The 17383-nt window shown below is 38.5% G+C and overlaps 1 protein-coding gene across 2 annotated transcripts in view; it reads left to right on the top strand.

Annotated features, from left to right (window-relative positions):
* TEK (TEK receptor tyrosine kinase) overlaps nucleotides 1-17383 on the top strand; it is a 44274-nt gene that overhangs the window by 7519 nt on the left and 19372 nt on the right. For both annotated transcript variants that reach the window (XM_074812665.1, XM_074812666.1), the window contains exons 2-5: nucleotides 5016-5327; nucleotides 10555-10665; nucleotides 14302-14454; nucleotides 16591-16722. In XM_074812665.1, coding sequence (XP_074668766.1) covers nucleotides 5016-5327; nucleotides 10555-10665; nucleotides 14302-14454; nucleotides 16591-16722 — 708 coding nt within the window. The remainder of the gene's footprint in view (nucleotides 1-5015; nucleotides 5328-10554; nucleotides 10666-14301; nucleotides 14455-16590; nucleotides 16723-17383) is intronic.

The following is a 17383-nucleotide window of genomic DNA, read 5'->3' as shown; positions in this document are numbered from 1 at the left end:
TAGTTAATTGTTTAAAAATTTCAATGTAATTTATTCAGTACTTCACTAAGAATTAATCAAATGCTATACTTTTTCAGCAAAATTGCTTATATGATGGCCATTTGTATTCCTAAACAGATTAGTTAAATTATTTTAATCTGGTGTGTAATTTTATACAGAAAAATACAATTGAGGAGGGTACAGCTGAACTTGTAACTACAAAACAAGACACAAAGAGAAACATGGGCATGCTGGCTATTTAGCAAGTTTTGTTCTAAATCAAAACCTTATTCTTTCAAGCAGAAAGAGTGCTTGGTGTTGTTTCATAACAGACTTGAAGGAGGAGTGTGATGACTTGACAGTCTGGGATATACATTTCCATCAGTCTCAAAATGATTTTTAAATGCTGCAGTGAGTGTCGTATGCAACTGACTGTTTTACTTTCAGCATAACACCAAATCTGAACTAAACACAGATTCTTTTTTTTCTCTGCTAGTATAGTATCTGTAAGTTTTATATTCGTATTCCCAGATAGTTAACAGCAGAAATAATTTATGTTCCAAGCAATAACAGTAAAAAAAGCAACTGCCTAAACATTTCAAATTACATCACCTTTTATTCCCATTGCTTAATCTGATGAAAAAAAGGGTAGAATTTACTGGAATTTTCTGCCATCTCCTCTTGTCTTAAATAATTAGTACTTTAAAAGTATTAATCTTTCCACTTATCTCTTACCACAGTTCTTCTTTTTCTTCTGTTATGCTCCAAATGTCAAGGGAAGGACTTCCAGCTTATGGACACTTCAAGCAGTTAATAATAAAGCTCTACAAATATAAGGACAATAAATACATCATTAGAAGTGTAATGCCTAAGCAATTTCTTTCATTCCACTACTACCCAGTATTAATTAATAGCTACAACATTTACTCAGAACTTTTCATTTTTAATACACCTTGCAACACGGACTTGTGTTTAATATGTGTTTGGGGGGCAGTGGAGTATGGTTATCCTTTATCTTGATGGAGCTGACCACTCTGGCTGCTTGCTATGGTAGAGGAGTGTTAGCCACTCCACATTATTGAACACTTTTACAATTAACAGGCAACTTTGCAAAGGTCTCACCCGAGGTAGAAATTGTCTTCAATATTCCCATGTTTTCCTGGGGACCACACAAAGTTGTAAATCTGCAAGATTCTGATATGTAAATCTGCAGTATTTGGTGTAAATCTGCAAGTATTTGGGCAGGGGCTTTCTGAGATGAGAGGACAAATCATAACACTTTTCTGTTCTCATAAGACTTGCTGTGTGTACTTATCTATGGCATTAAATTGTCTCAGCTCAAGACCGACACATTGTTTTATTCCCGAATTAGTGTCTAACACCAATAACAATCTAGGGAACTGATGTTTTAAACTTTATCAGATACTTTCTTGCTCTTTGAGCTGACCTGCGTCTGGGATGTGTTCCAGGGAATTTCTGAGACCTGTTTCTTCCAGTTGGTCCTGACTGAATTTTGCTGGTGTTACACAGCACAGAAAATGTAACTCTGTGCCTGTATGAATGGCATTTTGGTAGGGAATGAGAACACACAGGGGCTGCGAAGAGGGCATGATACACTTACTCGCTGTTCAGCACAATTTCCCAACGCGATCATGTACTAGAGAAGCTGTGAAAGGCACAGCCAGTTATCACCTAAGAAGAGAGAGCACAATCCTGTAGTTAAGAGTGGCCCACGAGGAACTTCAAAGGTCTCCCTGCATTCATTTTGCCATCTGGGTTATAGTGGGCGTACTATTATTTAAACTTAGTTTTAGAGGATGCCATTTTCTCTGTGCTGGAAGGGCTCAAAGCACTGCATGACAATGAGTTGTGTCATAAATACTGGGCAATGAATCTTTTCTGCAGGGTACCTTCCATTTCCAGCATTAGCCTTCTGCAAGTGCTGTCTTCTCAAAAGCTATTTGCACACACAGCAAACTGCCTTCCTGATAAGGTCAGTTCTTCAAGGACCGGGGCAGGACTCAAAGGACTTTTTCAAGGAAGCACAGAGGATTTTCGCTGGTACAGAGACAGGCTATTTCCTGTCTGTATGTTTTGTGCTTTTCTCAGAGAGCTAAATCCTGTTGTCCTTATTTAGTCCTTACATACTCAAAGTCATCATTAACACCAAGGGTAGGATTTACCTAAATTTTGCCAGACTAGGTAAACTCCTTTTCAGCAAGGACTTTTGGGTTAGTTTAAGTTACATTACCAGAAAGAGATGCTGTAGGAATCACTAAGTATAAAGCATATGTGCATTTTACACATTTCTGGGTTTTTTTCCACAGTCTGAGGGCAGCAACTCCCAGTGGAGTCAAAGAAAGCCTTTCTATCATGTTAGAGGCCTTAGGCTGACTTTAAAATGCCGGTCGTTCTAGATTCTGAGTTGAATGAGTGAGTTTCCTTCAAGTCAATGTGCTGCTAGTATGCTTTTTTTTTTTTTTTTTTTCCCAAAATCCACCTAAAGCGTATCTTTTCTTAGTGCAAAACTTTCACTTGTATATAGTTAAATTTCTGCTTGCAATATATTCCAACTGTGAAACCTTAACTGCCAAATCATGCTTGGCATATGATTCCATACTTATGCATAGCTATTATTCTTTTTTAGATGCAGAAAGGCCTTCTAGTGTTTCTCCAGGAAGACATGAAACTCCATCTGTGCTCCATCTGCTTCATGCAGGTGTCTGGGTTACTCTGCAGTGTTTAATATGACAAAATACCACCTATATTTACACAATCGATTAGACCACTATTCACCCACTAGTGGCTAGATTTTGATTCGTCTGGAATAATCACAAATGAAATAAGCAATACTTCTGAGCTATGCTTGTTCTACACCTTGGTTACATGATTTGTATTACTACAAAGAAACAGAAGAGTATGCAGCAAATAGCTTGAATCTGATATGGTATTGCTTTGCTATGTCTTGCATAGGAATCAAAGGCAACATGAAAGCTAGTCCTCAAAACTAAGACTTCTACTACTTTTTTCATCATATTAAAAGATTGAGATGCAGGGGAGCAAGAGGTGGTATTTTCACCTTTATATCTATATTGGAGGTCAGAGGAAGAGAGAAATGCTAGACAAATGGAACTGGAGCCCTTGATGAGCAGTCATCCTCTGAAGGACCTCAGCAACTTAGGTCCATACCTCTGAATTGGAAGGACAGTTCCAGCTCTGTGCTCTGTGGATGCTAGGCAGAGACATCAAAATACTTCAGTTCTGATCTGCAGCACCCTGCCTGACCTCAGCACAGACAATCACATCAAGTCACGGAGTCTGGATCCAAATTTGATTCTGAGTTTCACAAAAGTCTGCAGAAATCAGAATCTTGCAGTTTATGATTTTAAGAATATCTCTACCTGGCATGTGATCCTTGCTGATAGAAACTGAAGTCCTCTGCTTTCAGTGTTGGTGACTGTTGAATTACATCTGCCTTCAGCTGGTGCATCAGACCCATAGTAAGAGCACAAGTGTTCCTCATATAAAAGTAAAAACGTTGAGATAAACGGCCTATTAAATGATTGCATGAGTCTGGCCTCATTTCTACCACATACTTCTTCTACTTTGTTCAAAGGATTTATTTTTGTAATGTGCAGCAGCATGAATTGACATTGCTGACCTACACCTTTATGCAATATTTACTTTAACAGCCATTTCATCCCTTCCAGAAGGTTTAATTTCTCCATTATGTAACAGCAGATTATCTGGGCTGGCACATTAAAGGGTGGTAACTGTGGCAGACTGGCTGGGTGTGGTGAGTGTCAGTGTGCTGTCAAGATACTTCAGTCCCCAGAGTGGTTGCTGGCAATGAAAGCAGAGGAGGACCTCCTCCCTTGGCCCCAGCACTACAGAGACACACGCAAAGACTGCAGTCAGCACTAAGACCTTTTGACCTCCCTTATCTAAGACTATACCCCTTCCTTCCAATCAGAGAAACATTTGGAAGCTGAGTGGCATTAAATACTGGGTCTCTCTGTGTAAATACAAAATATACTTGTATCCAAAGCAGGAAAATAGATGTGATGAATAAAAGAAATCAATTCTTCTTCCTGTTTCAGCTGGAAAAAATGTTACTGTTTCCCTTCTCCTTAATGTGAATTTCAAAAGTAAAGGGAAACGCCTGTTATTTGCAAATTGTTGATTATAGGAGAGCTGTATTTCCCTCCTGCTATGTGTATTTGAAAACTAAATCTGTAGTGCTCTGTCAGAGACTGTTTTAATCAAGCTTGTATCTATAATTTCCAAAGAACTTCCATCTCCATGTATTTCTGGCAGTTCTATTGATCAAAAGGAGTAATTTTGATTGATTTAAAACTAACCTCATAAAAAATTAGCTTTACTAGTGCTGCCGACTTGCTCTCTGCTTTTGAGAAAGTTTCTTTGTGCCATGGTTCTTGCTGCTGTCTGTTAAGGCTTCGATGGTTAACATGTGAATGATTATGAAATCATTAATCCAAAATCATAAAACAGCTGAAAAAAATACTCCAAAGTACTGCCAATTCCTATAAGTGAAAGACACATCTGCTTTACATCAATTCATATGTATTAAATCCATTTAAGGGACATAAAAGAAACACTAATAAACTGACAACCTTATGATCTACTGACCCTGTTACCAGCAAAGCACCATACTTGAGGCATTTACGTATGTGTCTAACTATTCAGGCATCTATCTGCTTCTGCAACCCATGATTTTCCTTGGGCTTCCACAACAGCTCTTAAAAGAAATTCCACAAGTTTGCAAGTCATATTTCCTCTTCTGAGAAGAACAAATGTTCCTTACATAAAAAGTATGTTCATGTCATAAAAAGTAAATCCTAAAGTCAGTGTTGCAGAATAGTTAATCTACAGTCTTCCTATTTTGCACAAAAGCTGTGCAAGACATCAGCCAGAGAAACCCTGTGTGCTGGGTGAAACGGCTTATCTGGCAATTTGATAGGCCACATACTCAAACTCTTCAGAAAAATCTTTTCACATGCTGCTTCTTTCCTTAGGTAAAGTGGATGCGGCACTGGACCTCATATTGATTAATTCATTCCCTCTGGTGGGCAACTCTGAGACATCACTTATCTGTATCACTTCCAAATGGCGTTCCCGTGAGTCTATCACAATAGACCGAGACCAGGAGGATGTGACAAACCAGCACCGGGAACCACTGGAAGTTAATGAAGATTCAAAGAGAGCAACAGCCAAAACAGTGGTGTGGAAGAGGGAACAGGCCAGTGAAACTATAGGAGCATATTACTGTGAAGGGAAACTCCAGGATGAGGTGACAAGGATACATACCATGAAGATGCCGCTGGGAGGTACTGTATGGTGGTCAGATCTGAATTTTGCATGTCACTGCTTGCAGACTGGCAGTTATCCCTGGTTGACAGAAGTGGGCACAAATGTGGCTCCAGAGCAGGTAAGGCAGTCTGGAGTCAACAAAAATAGACTTGGCTCAAGCCCATGTGCTTTTTCCTAAAGCACGGAGACAACTGGTTGATACTAGCTGCTAGTCATTTCCTCGCCAGTCAGTTAGAAATCTGTGGGTATTCTGCCTGTATCTGGCTACTGCCAGGAACACAAAGTCAGTTGGAAAATAAGATAAGTACTTATGCCAAAAAATAGCATATATGGTAACTCCTGCAGTGGGTTTTTCACATCCCAGACCCTTGATAGCTAAGCACGCTTCCATTTTAAAGTCTTGACAGGTCTGAGATGTGGGTAGTCAAACATTGTTATCTTTTTTTTCTTAATAAACAGGCAACCTGAGCCTCGAAAATAACTGCCTTGGCTAAGGTTCAGTAAAACTACAGATCAGCAATATTGGATCTGTACAGTCTGTGTTAGTATGGAAAAAAATGATCCATCTCAACAATGGACAGAAACTCCAGAGAAGTCTCCCAAAGAGAACATTATTCACAAAAATCCACTATGGATTTCACTATTGACTTGGGTTTGGTTTTAAGCTTATGCACAGTAGAAAAAGCAAATATGGCAGAGAGGTGATGGGATGAGAAGGTGGGATTTCCAAGGGCCACCATATAGCCATTAAATTACATTTTCTTATTTGCAAAATTTTGCTGTCTCTGGACCTCATTAAACTTCCGGGACAAGTTCCAAAGCAGAGATCACCATAAACTGCAGAAAAGTGCAAGAAATTTTGGGTACTTTTCTGCAGCAAATCAAGTTTTCAAGACTTCAGCCGATTTCTAGTAGAAGTCCTGGATTGCTAATTTTTTGTGACATGGTGGCTGGTCTGTGAAGAGACTTGACACTTTTAATCTTTCTTTACAAGGTTTTAGTAAGAGCAGTTATCACTGTTGGTATCTCCTGAAATTATACAGCAAATTTAGAAAATGACATTTTTAATTTGTCTGAGCTACAGCTAGTGTCTATTTATTTCTTTTAGTACAGGAACATTAGAAACAAGGTGGGGAGAACAAGTGCATTTTTCTTTGGCTTAAGTTTTCTCTGACTAAACGTGGTCTTTGGGGGGGTTGGACTGGTCGCCAAGAAAGCTCTGCAGATGCAGACTGACAACTCCATTGTGTCAAAGGAGGCTGCATTGAGGAGGAGATAACAGCCCATGGAAAGTCAATGTGACCCTGCCTGTGGCAGAATGTTAGTTTGCTGAGCACATCTCTGGCTGTCATGTAGAACAACTTCCATGAGTGGAAGAGTGTCTGCTTAATCAATCAGGTTTTTGCACTTGGTATCTGTGAACCTAGAAGCAGAGAATTTAAAGTAATCAAACTTTGGAAGCTTCCTATGTGACAGAAGTTGTTCTAACCAGAAATAACACAACATTCATGCCAGCAGTAGGTAGGTTTCTTGGAATCATTTCTGGATTTGAATCCATCTCTCAGATTTTCTCTGCAAAAGCTTTTACTGACAGAATTTGAGCCAGCAACTCTTTGGTGAATCCATATAATCTAATCAGGCTGGATGGGTGAGAAAGTGGCGCAAGATAAATTCTCAAAGCTATTAAAGTGCACAGAAAGAGGAAGAAGAGGTCAGTGAAGGACTGTGAGGTTTGGCAGAGCATCTGTAGTTGGAAAACAGGCCTTTTTCCCCTTTGTGTTGTCTGAATAATTTTTAAAGGCAGAATGTGTTTTTCAACACCAAAAATTAAGCAAGAGTTGAAACGTGGAGTATTCCATTGAGGACACAAAAGGCATGGGAAGGAGCAGCACTTCTGAAAATCCAGCCACTGTTTTGCAACCTCAGGGCAAGAAGCTGCTGAAACACTCGTTAAGGATTAATCATTTGGGTAGCTCCACTGACTTTAGAGGGAACCGTCATCTGCCTGGTTATGTACCTATCATCAGATATGCAGATACAGTGAAGATTTTTGCTGTATAATACAGAAAGATAATAGGTTTGTTTTCCTGTTTTGCTCTACACATGTGCCATTCTGAAAGTAATGAGGCTGTTCTCCTGAATTTTTTATATTGTAGATTATGGTTATACATGTAATACTCACAGATGTAATGAGAGGTAACAGATTATGCTTTATATATATATGGGGAGTAATGCTTATACTGTATACAGCACACATATCTAGAATAGAACACTATTTAACCTGTTCTGCATCTAGTCAAATATAATTTATGCAATTTATCTATACAGTAAATGTGTTTTTTCATATATACAATTGAGTTTCCCCCACAGAATATCTCTAGAGTGGGCAAAGGGACAATAATGGAAATGCTAGCGACAAAACATTATGGCACTTGCCCTGCAACTCAGTTCATTATGTCTCTATAAGGAATTCACACACTCGAGATGTGAAATAATGAAATAATACAATTTACAATCTAAAAATACGTTGGAACTGAGCTCACCAGGGAGTGTGCATGCCTTTGCATTGTAACAATACTCTGAAGAAAAAGTCTTGTGGCTAAGCACACAAAAAAAAGAAAATGGGAAAACAAAAGTTTAATAGCTTGTTAAAACAATTAGTAATGCCTCACTAAATCTGGTCCAAAAAACACTGCAAATAAACCACTTAGGATCATTTGTAAATAGCAATTCATTTTTGGGAATGCAGTTGAATTTTCTTTTCCTAAATAGATCATGATTTTCACCATGCATTTGTTATTCATAAATAACATCTAACTTGGGAGCTGACAGTAAGTTGGGACTGCTTTCAGTTTTTGTTTTCTTGTTTCTAACAAGATCTTATTTCATTTCTCTATATTAGAATTCTTTGTTTCTCTAAGAGGTAAGTTCAGACAGCAGTGCCTAGGTAACATGGCAAATGCTCAATAGATTCCCATGCATGTGCTTAGTGTCATACAGGAAGATTCCTCCTGTATGATGACTCCTCCAATTGGATAGAACTTACAAAGGAATTAAAACATGTGGCAGAGGCTCACAGCATAAACATTAGAACTGCACAAGGGATGGAAATTCCATTCTGCAAAGTATTGTGAGTTTTCAGTAGTTGTCTTATTTCTAATCAGAAATAAAATATTAAAATGTCAAAAATTCTCAAGGAAATAAAATTCTGGGAGAGAAGTTGACTTGGATAGATAGAAATGTCTTCTTTTTTGTTCAGATTTTTTTTTATTTTTACACCACATAATACAAACATTTTGATTTTTAATTAAAATGCCATTCTGAAATGGAAATATTAAAATAATATTTTCTCAAATATTGCAAGAATACTACCCTTTTTCCCCCCTTAGATTTTACAAAATAATATTGTGGAAGTTGACACAGTTTCAGCCTCATAAAAACTTTGATGTGCCATCTACATGCTCATTTTTTACAGCTCTGTTACACATATAACAGAAAGTTAGTTCATAATTCATAATTTTTTCTGTGCTTTCTGATCCTATCTCTGTGTATTTCTTTGCCTTCAAATTTCAGCCACAGACTCCAAATTTGTTTTCTGCAACCATTGGTATGAGCCAAAGTGCACTTTACTGACAGTTTTCTAAAACTGAACTGAAAAAAAGAGGCATGACTATAGAAAAATGGCAATTTTTTTTGAGTAAGTTGTCTAATAGTTCATACTAACTTGTTTATGTGTTCCTTAAACAAAATATTCCCTGTGAAAGAAATGTGACTTTAATAGAAAAGGAACCTGTGCAAATGCAGAGCCAACTAGAAGCATGAATGGCTCTCCAAGGATTCCTTCCAGCTGAAGCTCAGGTGGATCTTTCTGTCAGAAAGGTCCCACTCAGTTTGCTGGTGAGGCAGGCGGCAGCAGAACTGGGCTCTCTGGAGCTGAACAAAAAGAAGATGCAGGACGGACTTACCCAAGAAGAACTTGCTTAGGAGGAATTCTAAGGCAAAACAGCCTCAAAAAGAGAAAAAGGGCCTCAAGAAAATCAATGCCTCGGTCCCCTGGGTGCTCTAAAGGGAAGGTACAAAGGCATAACATTCTCAGATAAAGAGGTGAACAGTTCGGAAGTTAACTTTGCCTAATTTTAGAATAGTTTCTGTAATTTTTTTTCCATACGACATATCAATGACCAGAAAACCTGAATTTATCCTCAAAAAATTTCACAGCTTTCCCTTGGAATTTTTCATCTAAATGAAAGGAAACATCCTCAACTTCTAACTTGTTTCAAGTAATGTAGCAATTAAAATTATTTTTTCACTGGTTTCAAAAAGTAATACTTCTTGAGATTTTTCTGTCCCTTCCTCAATTATCTTCTGATATTTTTTTCCACTAACAACGATAAAGACAAAAGTGTGAAAATCCTTCTGTCTAGTACTTTCTTCTTTTTCTTAAATCAAGAACTATAAACAAATGTATAAAATATTTCTCTGTTTAAGCAGGAAAATTAATTTCAATTTTCCAAGGAAAATTGAAAAATATCACTGATCTAGACAGTTTCTCCCACAGAATTTTTTTTAATTAAGCCACATTTTCAGATGAGAATATTTTGGTGAAAGTATCACTGTCTGTGAATATGTTTTTTGCTTTTGTTCTTAGTGCAAGCCAACGCTCTTAGTAATTATAGAGAGTATGGTGAACTAACACAAGCACAGACCTATCTTACCAGATCTCCCCCAGGCCCTGCATGACTATGGTCTCCTGAACTATCTTGACTGTTCTGCATCATAACGTTTAAGGAGAAAAGAACTGAGTCACTCAGGGTATTTGTTTGCCAATGACAGCTTGTTCCCTATGATACATTTTCCAGTACTTTATCCAGTCTGCTTTAAAAATGTCTCAAGTGATGAAGAAACTTGGGAAAGTGTTTTACAGTCCATTGGAGCTCCTAGTTAGGAAGTGTGTCAGTTAGTCTGCCAAAGTCCTTTTTTTTTTGTTTGTTTGTTTTTTCATTTCATGCCTCAGGTTCTAGTGGCAGTCTGTTGTTTCAAGGTATAGGTGATCCTTTATCTATGCCAAAACAGAGAGTTGAGGTTGCTGGGGCTGAAGAGTCAGTGTGTGCTTTAAAGAAATTTAAATGTTAAACTCTGAGTCAGGGCCATGCTGTAAACCATTCTCAGCTTTCGGCCCAGAGACTGGATAGAGACAATAACTGCTGCTATTTATCCCATACTTCTGTCCTGTTCTGTTTTCAGCCTCATTCCACCCAGTGGCATTAACTGTTACAGCAAATAAGGGAGAGCATGTGAATATTTCGTTCATCAGAATGGCAGCAAAAGAGGAAGATGCAGTGATCTACAAAAATGGTAATTAACCTTCCTCTTTTGTCTTTTCTCTTCCTGCTATCATTGCCTTAGCCAAGTGTCATGTAACTGTTTTAAAGTCATTGCTGATGATGCCCATGCTGGACAACTGGAGCAGACATAATTCCTCATGCATTTAATGTTCTCTAAAGGAGCCATTTGCCATATCTAATATATTGAACTGGCCTGTTTCTCTTCCACCAGAATGCCAAATTCTCTGTTTATACCTTTGCTTTGTTTCTCATTTTCCTTTTTTGATTTCCTTCTATGTCTCCTCATATATTTGCCTGGCTACTTTTAACAACCTTTTGTTTTTTTCTTCTGTGTCACTGTGAAGGCCTAGTTACTGCATTTTTCTTTGCATTTTTACTGCTTTTTAAGTGCATACCTTTCCTCCTTCAAATGACTTTTAGAGGCCATTTAACTTCTATGATGCTCTTAGGCTAAGAAATTAAGCACTAGTAATCTATTAAAAAGCTGTCAACAAAATCTAATCCTCATTCAACTACAAAAATTAGTCAGATTGTAAAATTCATGACACCAACCTTCCTATCTAACATGGCACCTAAATCACATGTAACTCAAGCTGTGTGTTGCTACTGCCTGATACTTGGAAATATGTGCAGTTTGCTATCTACCTCCTGTAGAAATATAGTAAAATACTGATCACTGAAACTCACAGTGCCTTCAAACTTAATCAGAATGTTAGACACCAAGAAATCATACTTGTGGAAAGCACACATAATGTAGAGGTCCATCTTTGTCTGCTGATAGTCTATCTTCCAATGAGCTACCAGGAAATGGAGCAAATAGAGCAGGATGAGGTAAGGAAGTGTCAGCACACTGCAAAAGAATGCATGCAGTGGGACAGCCTCAACTCCAGTTGCTCAATACTTGGAGCACTTCTCTACATGCTGGAAGAGAAAAATAACCAAAAGGTGTCTTTTAAAAAAACAATATGCAAAGTAGCATTTCTTAAAGACCTGCTTCTTTGCTCTTCAGAGCTATTCAGCTATGGCAGTGCACAGTGAAGAAAGTTTGCTGTCACTTGTCCTTTGAGGGTCCCCAGGGAAATTTTGTGATCTACTGTCAGCATTTTCTTATACAGCATTTTCTTATACAAGAACCAGCTGATATGTCAGAGCAGGAATGCTTACATCATGGTGTTGTCTTAGATAGGATTCCAACTGGAAATTTGGCAAAAAGCCTCAAATTAACCATGACTCTGGACAGTAGGTCAAGTTCTCCACCTGAGATTGCAGCTGAAATAGCATCCCTAAGTAATCCTGATACAGCAGCTGGCAAAGAAGAGAAAATACTTGTCCTGTTATGTTTAACTGTTGCAGTCTTTCACTTCAGTCATTTAAAATACCACTTCCCCCTTGCAGACCCTCACAAAGGGTGTCTAAAGAATTAAACTCTTCTGTTAAACAAGATTGCTTTAAGACATTGGCATAGCACATGCCATGTTGGAAAACAAGCCACAAAAACTGTACCAGACTGTGAGCATAGGCTTTCTTAATACTTTGCTGCAAGTTTTTTCTGCAGTTTGTAACTCAAAAGATACACAAAGAAAGCCCTACAGTTTTAGAACTAATCCCTTTCATTCTTTGCTCTTATTCTTTGGCCCTGTTTTCTTGAAGAACTCTTATATGTTGTCATAGAATAAACTGATCCTCAAAACTTTTGGTGTTTTGATTATGATCCCCAGCAAAGTTTTATGTTTCTAGACTGTCTGAAATTTTACTATAGTCAAATTGATGGTATGACAGTATGTATGATCACAGAGAGTACAAGTTCTGCCTGTACCTTCTGAATTATTTCAGCAAAGTGAAAAAAGTTGTTTCATTGTCAGTGAAACTATAAGGGGATGTAGAAGGTGAAGGCATTTGATTTGTGGGAGTATCATCTGGTTAAAGGTCATTCAGCATAAAAGACTAGGACATGGAACAAGAGAAGTTATTAAATAAAGAGACATACAAGCCCTAAGGAGTAGCATATGACAGAGAAAACATTAATAGGCAGAGCTCTCCCAACTTCTGAGGGCCACTGAGGGAACAACACAAAGCCCTGAGCAGCTTCAGCCAGAGCTTTGTAGATATAAGAAGCAGGGAGCAGGATTATCATGGATTTCAGGGGGAAGGAGCAAATTTACTATGGCATGATTGAGGGGGACTGTGAGCATGTGTGAAATAATGGGATATTTAGACAAAGAGACAAACAGGAGAAAGGGAGGGCTCAAAGTGAATGGGAAAGGAACAAGCATGGGAAAATGAGGTGGGAGGCAGGTAAAAGGTGCCACAGCTTTGTTCAAGCTCTGCACTACAGTAGGTCTGATCTTATTAAACTCTGTTTTTAATTATTCTTCAACAGAAATATGCTCTCTACCTGGTATGCATACACAAAATGTGCTAGTGACCTTCAGGCCAGACTAGAAGGCACAACAGTTTTGACTCCCAAGTAACTGGAAACACATGCCAAGGGGTCAAAGGGGCTTGTATGTCTGGGGTCAGCAGCCAGAGAGACTAAGTGTCTAAGTGTCAGGGACCCATTTGCATGTGCATGTGTGTGGTCATGTGTGACACTAATGAACTTCAAGCCAGGCTAGCCAGTGAGTAGAATAAGAGGTCTGAGAGTCAGCTGTTAGACAGGCTGTAGGTCCAGGCCAGCTAAGACCCAGTTTTGGGTGTGTGACTGTATGAAGTCTGCCAGCAAACCTGACTAGCTGACAAGTGAGAATAGGAGCAGGCTGTCTGGGTTGTTCAAGAGTCTGTGAGTCCCATGTGCACATGCAGTACCTGTAAAGGCACAGCTCTGCTGTGTGGGTGTGTTGGTGGCTGACTCTGTTGGTACAGTGTGTGTCAGCACATGCATGTATGTTTTGGTGATAGCTGGCTGGACCTGGCATTAGCCGACTGCAGCAACCTTGTTCTAATAGAATGGAGTGGAAGGACTCCCAAGGGTCCTGCAGTCCACTGGATGCAACTTCTCTTTGACAGCAACCAATGTTCAAATGTTTGTACTTGATGATCCAGAGGGATGGGAGAAGATCAAATGCTATTGCCTTACTTAGCAAGCATGTATGACCAACCAACTACAGCAAACCTAGAATATCATAGAAAAGCTCCCTTGGTGAAAAAAAGATAGAAGAGATAGAAACATGTTACGTCTGGAAAGAAAAAATAAAGCTGTGCTGTGTTTTTCCTGCTTTGGTCTGCTGAATACATCTTTATGCTTCTTGGATTAAATAGGACCTGGCTGGCATTTGCTATTTGACTCTTTCCAGCTACACTAGAATTCTTATAGATTGTCACCTCTCACTTCAGAAAAGGCCAAGAAATAAAATCAACACTTATAACCACTAGACTCTTAGCAACATTCCTGCAAAGCAAAGATGAATGCGAAATTGTTTGTCCCATTCATCTAATAAATCTCAAGATCTACCTTCCTTTTTACTTGTACCTCTCCAATTATCAAAACTAGTATATCTAAAGAGCTGTCAGAAAATTCATAACTAAGAAATAGATTCTGAAGCTTAGCTCATCCCAGCTGTCCTTCCTCAGTAACCAAAGCAAACTCACTTCTGTCTGTAGAAGGTGACTGACTTCTGTCTGTTGTACCTGTGTGCTCCTTCCCCAGGTTCCTTCATCCACTCTGTGCCCAGGCATGAAGTGCCGGGGGAGCTGGAAGTCTCCTATCCTCAAGTTCAACCACAGGATGCAGGGGTTTACTCTGCCAGATATATAGGAGGAAATCTCTTTACTTCTGCTTACACAAGGCTTATTGTAAGACGTAAGTTTCATTAATGTGTGCTAACGATTAATTATTTAAAGTCATAATGAGTCTGGAATGAATCTTATACTGTGCCCAAATAAGGGCCAAAATCTTTCTTATCATAAGCTGCCATCAGATTATGTCAGAAGAAATTTTTTCCCAAGGATCTTTGGTACAAGCTGATACTGATTTAAGCAGTTGACAGAGAAAAAAATTCAGATTTAGGTTCAATTCATCTTAGCTATTCCTGAAACAGCTATCTCTTTTCTCAGCATCTCAGCTTTTCAAACACCGAGTAAGTATGAATGAAGAAGGTGGCACTCCCATGAATACGAGATGTGGGTGTGAGCACAAAATAGCAATTTTCAAATGTCTCTGTTCTCTCAGGAGATAAATCTTAGGATAAACCCCATTTATCTTAAGATTTATCATCTTTGGCATACGTTATTGTAATCCTACAAACTACCCCAGCCTTAGTTAGCTCTTAAAGTTCACTTCCCAGTGGATGACAGGACCAGTTTACAGTGCAGGCAGATATTTTCCATTAAGTATTCTACACATCTTCTAGCTCATGCTGCTATGTCCATTTTCATCAGATATAGAGAAAATTGTATTCTATTAACTTAGATAGAAATATAAAACTGATTTGTAAAAATAAATGGCTGTTCAAATATCTTACATCATGGAGAAAATATTTCTGATGGTAAAATGTATTTTACTTGCTCATATCCACAGGATACTTCCAGGAGTCGCGAATGAATCAATACAATGCCCCAAATTTAGATTTTGAAGCTACTACCACCTTATTAAATAAAACCAAGATCTGGTCTATACTTGAGTACCAAGCTGCACAGCAGAAGACTTATCCATAAATTCTACCTCCTGCCTTGAAATAGGCTTTTGTCTTAACCATCTTGCCTACTGGGAAAACTCCTGGGGCATAGTCTGGGAGAGCAATAGGGAGCACGCTAACAATAAAGATAATGGGTGATTACATGACACTGCTCAAACACTGTCCTGTCTTTCTTTGAATTAGCATTGTAGACACAGACTAATGATTTTTAGCAAAGCTTTTTTTTTTAAGTATCCACATGTAAGAATTTAATTCCGGGAGAAAGAGGAGATAGAGCTCCAAGTGCCATGTTGATTCATTAAATGCTTGCTGAAATCTGAAAAAGCTGATCCAAGACGATTACTCAGTTTTAGTGAGCCTGCCTCAGGAGTTTCCAGTTTATTATCTTCTCAGTCCTAGCTTTACACTAGAGGAAGGCATGAAGATCAGCTTCTGTGATGTAAGAAACATTGTTAAAAATCAAATACTGAAAATTATTGAGTCCTATCAGCTCCCACTGATTTCAAAAGCATTTCAAAGAGTTTTGCATCTTGTAGTGTTAGATTAAGCATCTGCATGATGAAGCATATATACTTGCTTAGAGCTTAAACTGTGCTTATATTAAATTAGTATCAAAACTCTCACTGGCAGGATTAACGGTAGTAGTATCTTTTTAAAGTGGGAAAGAAAATCATGACAGCCATTAAGACAACTCATTGGTCTTAGTCCATTTATTCCAGAAACAGGTCATCCATTGATTGATCTGTGTTATGAAGAACCTGTGAAGACAGTAAAGATACAACAGATGTGAACTGTCTACTGAACTTTCAAGAAAAATATTGTTACTGAAAAAAATCATGACTTGCCAAATGCTGGTACAATACCAGTGATGTCAAACTTGGTCCTGCTGGTTTACTACCAGTACGGTCAGCTCCAGGTGAAGCCTGGACCTTTCGTAGGTCTTTGATCCCTGTTACAAGAACTGAAATCTTAAATATAATATCTTTGTCAACTTCCAAACTTATTCTTACAAGCTAAAAAAATCTATCTCTAGTTTCAAAAAGAAGACTTTGTCAGTTCCTTCTCTGAAGGTGTTACATAATATTACTGCATACTATGCAGCAGTTCTGATCCAGAAATAGAAGCATTTCCACAATGGGAAAAGTGATTCCTTACATTAGGTCATTTGGCTGGGGTTTTAAGGCGTCCTTATGGATGTTTTTATGTATTTTACTGTTTGTTTTAATTAAAAAGAATTTTACTGTTTGATTGGTTACTGAATAAGAAGGCAACAAATATGTCATTATATTTTTCCATAAAAGGATGTGAAGCTCAGAAATGGGGCCCTTCCTGTAGCTCCCACTGCCCTTCCTGCATGAACAATGGCATTTGTCATGAAGATACTGGGGAATGCATCTGTCCTCCAGGTTTTATGGGAAAAACATGTGAGAAAGGTAAGCAAATATTATTTTCACAGATTGCCTATTAATTTCTTCTCAGTAGCAGAAATTGCAGATTATTGAGGGAAGCATCAGATGGATTAGCCTTGTTTATTATTTATAGCTATAGCATTTACAGCCAGTACTGGCCACAGGACAGTGTTGGGTGACATGAAGTCTGAATTAGTAAGGCTGTTCTTGTAGTTACGATTTAACTTCTCCCTCTCTTCTCCTAGTAGAGATTATATTGCAAGGGAAGATGAATGTTTCCAGCTCTTCTGGATCAATATGCACTTGGACAGTGTGCTAGATGATAACCACATTTAGGGTCCTTTTCCCACAAGAGGCTGGACCAAATGATCTTCTGAGGTTCCTTCCAACCTGGGTTGTTCTGTCATTCCCCTTAAATCAGTATGCTCAAAGTTACTGACTGGCTGTTAAATGCATGGTAGAATAGGAGATCTGAAGGATAAACTGGAATTGGGAAATGAAGCCCTGTGTTAAAGATTCCCTGGCTACTTCTGAACAAGCTGCTGACATGCTCACAGGGTGATCTCTCTCTGCAGGGGCATATCAACAGTATATGCCTGGTGTGCATATCTGTGTCTGTCTGTGACAGTTTGGATTCTGTAAGAATTACAGCAGACATCACATTGCTCTAATGTCTCCAACCAAC

Source organism: Strix aluco, chromosome Z (assembly GCF_031877795.1).
Source record: "Strix aluco isolate bStrAlu1 chromosome Z, bStrAlu1.hap1, whole genome shotgun sequence".
Classification (NCBI taxonomy): Eukaryota; Metazoa; Chordata; class Aves; order Strigiformes; family Strigidae; genus Strix; species Strix aluco.
The sequence above is the reverse complement of the archived record's forward strand: the minus strand, read 5'-3'. Positions and strand labels throughout refer to the sequence as shown.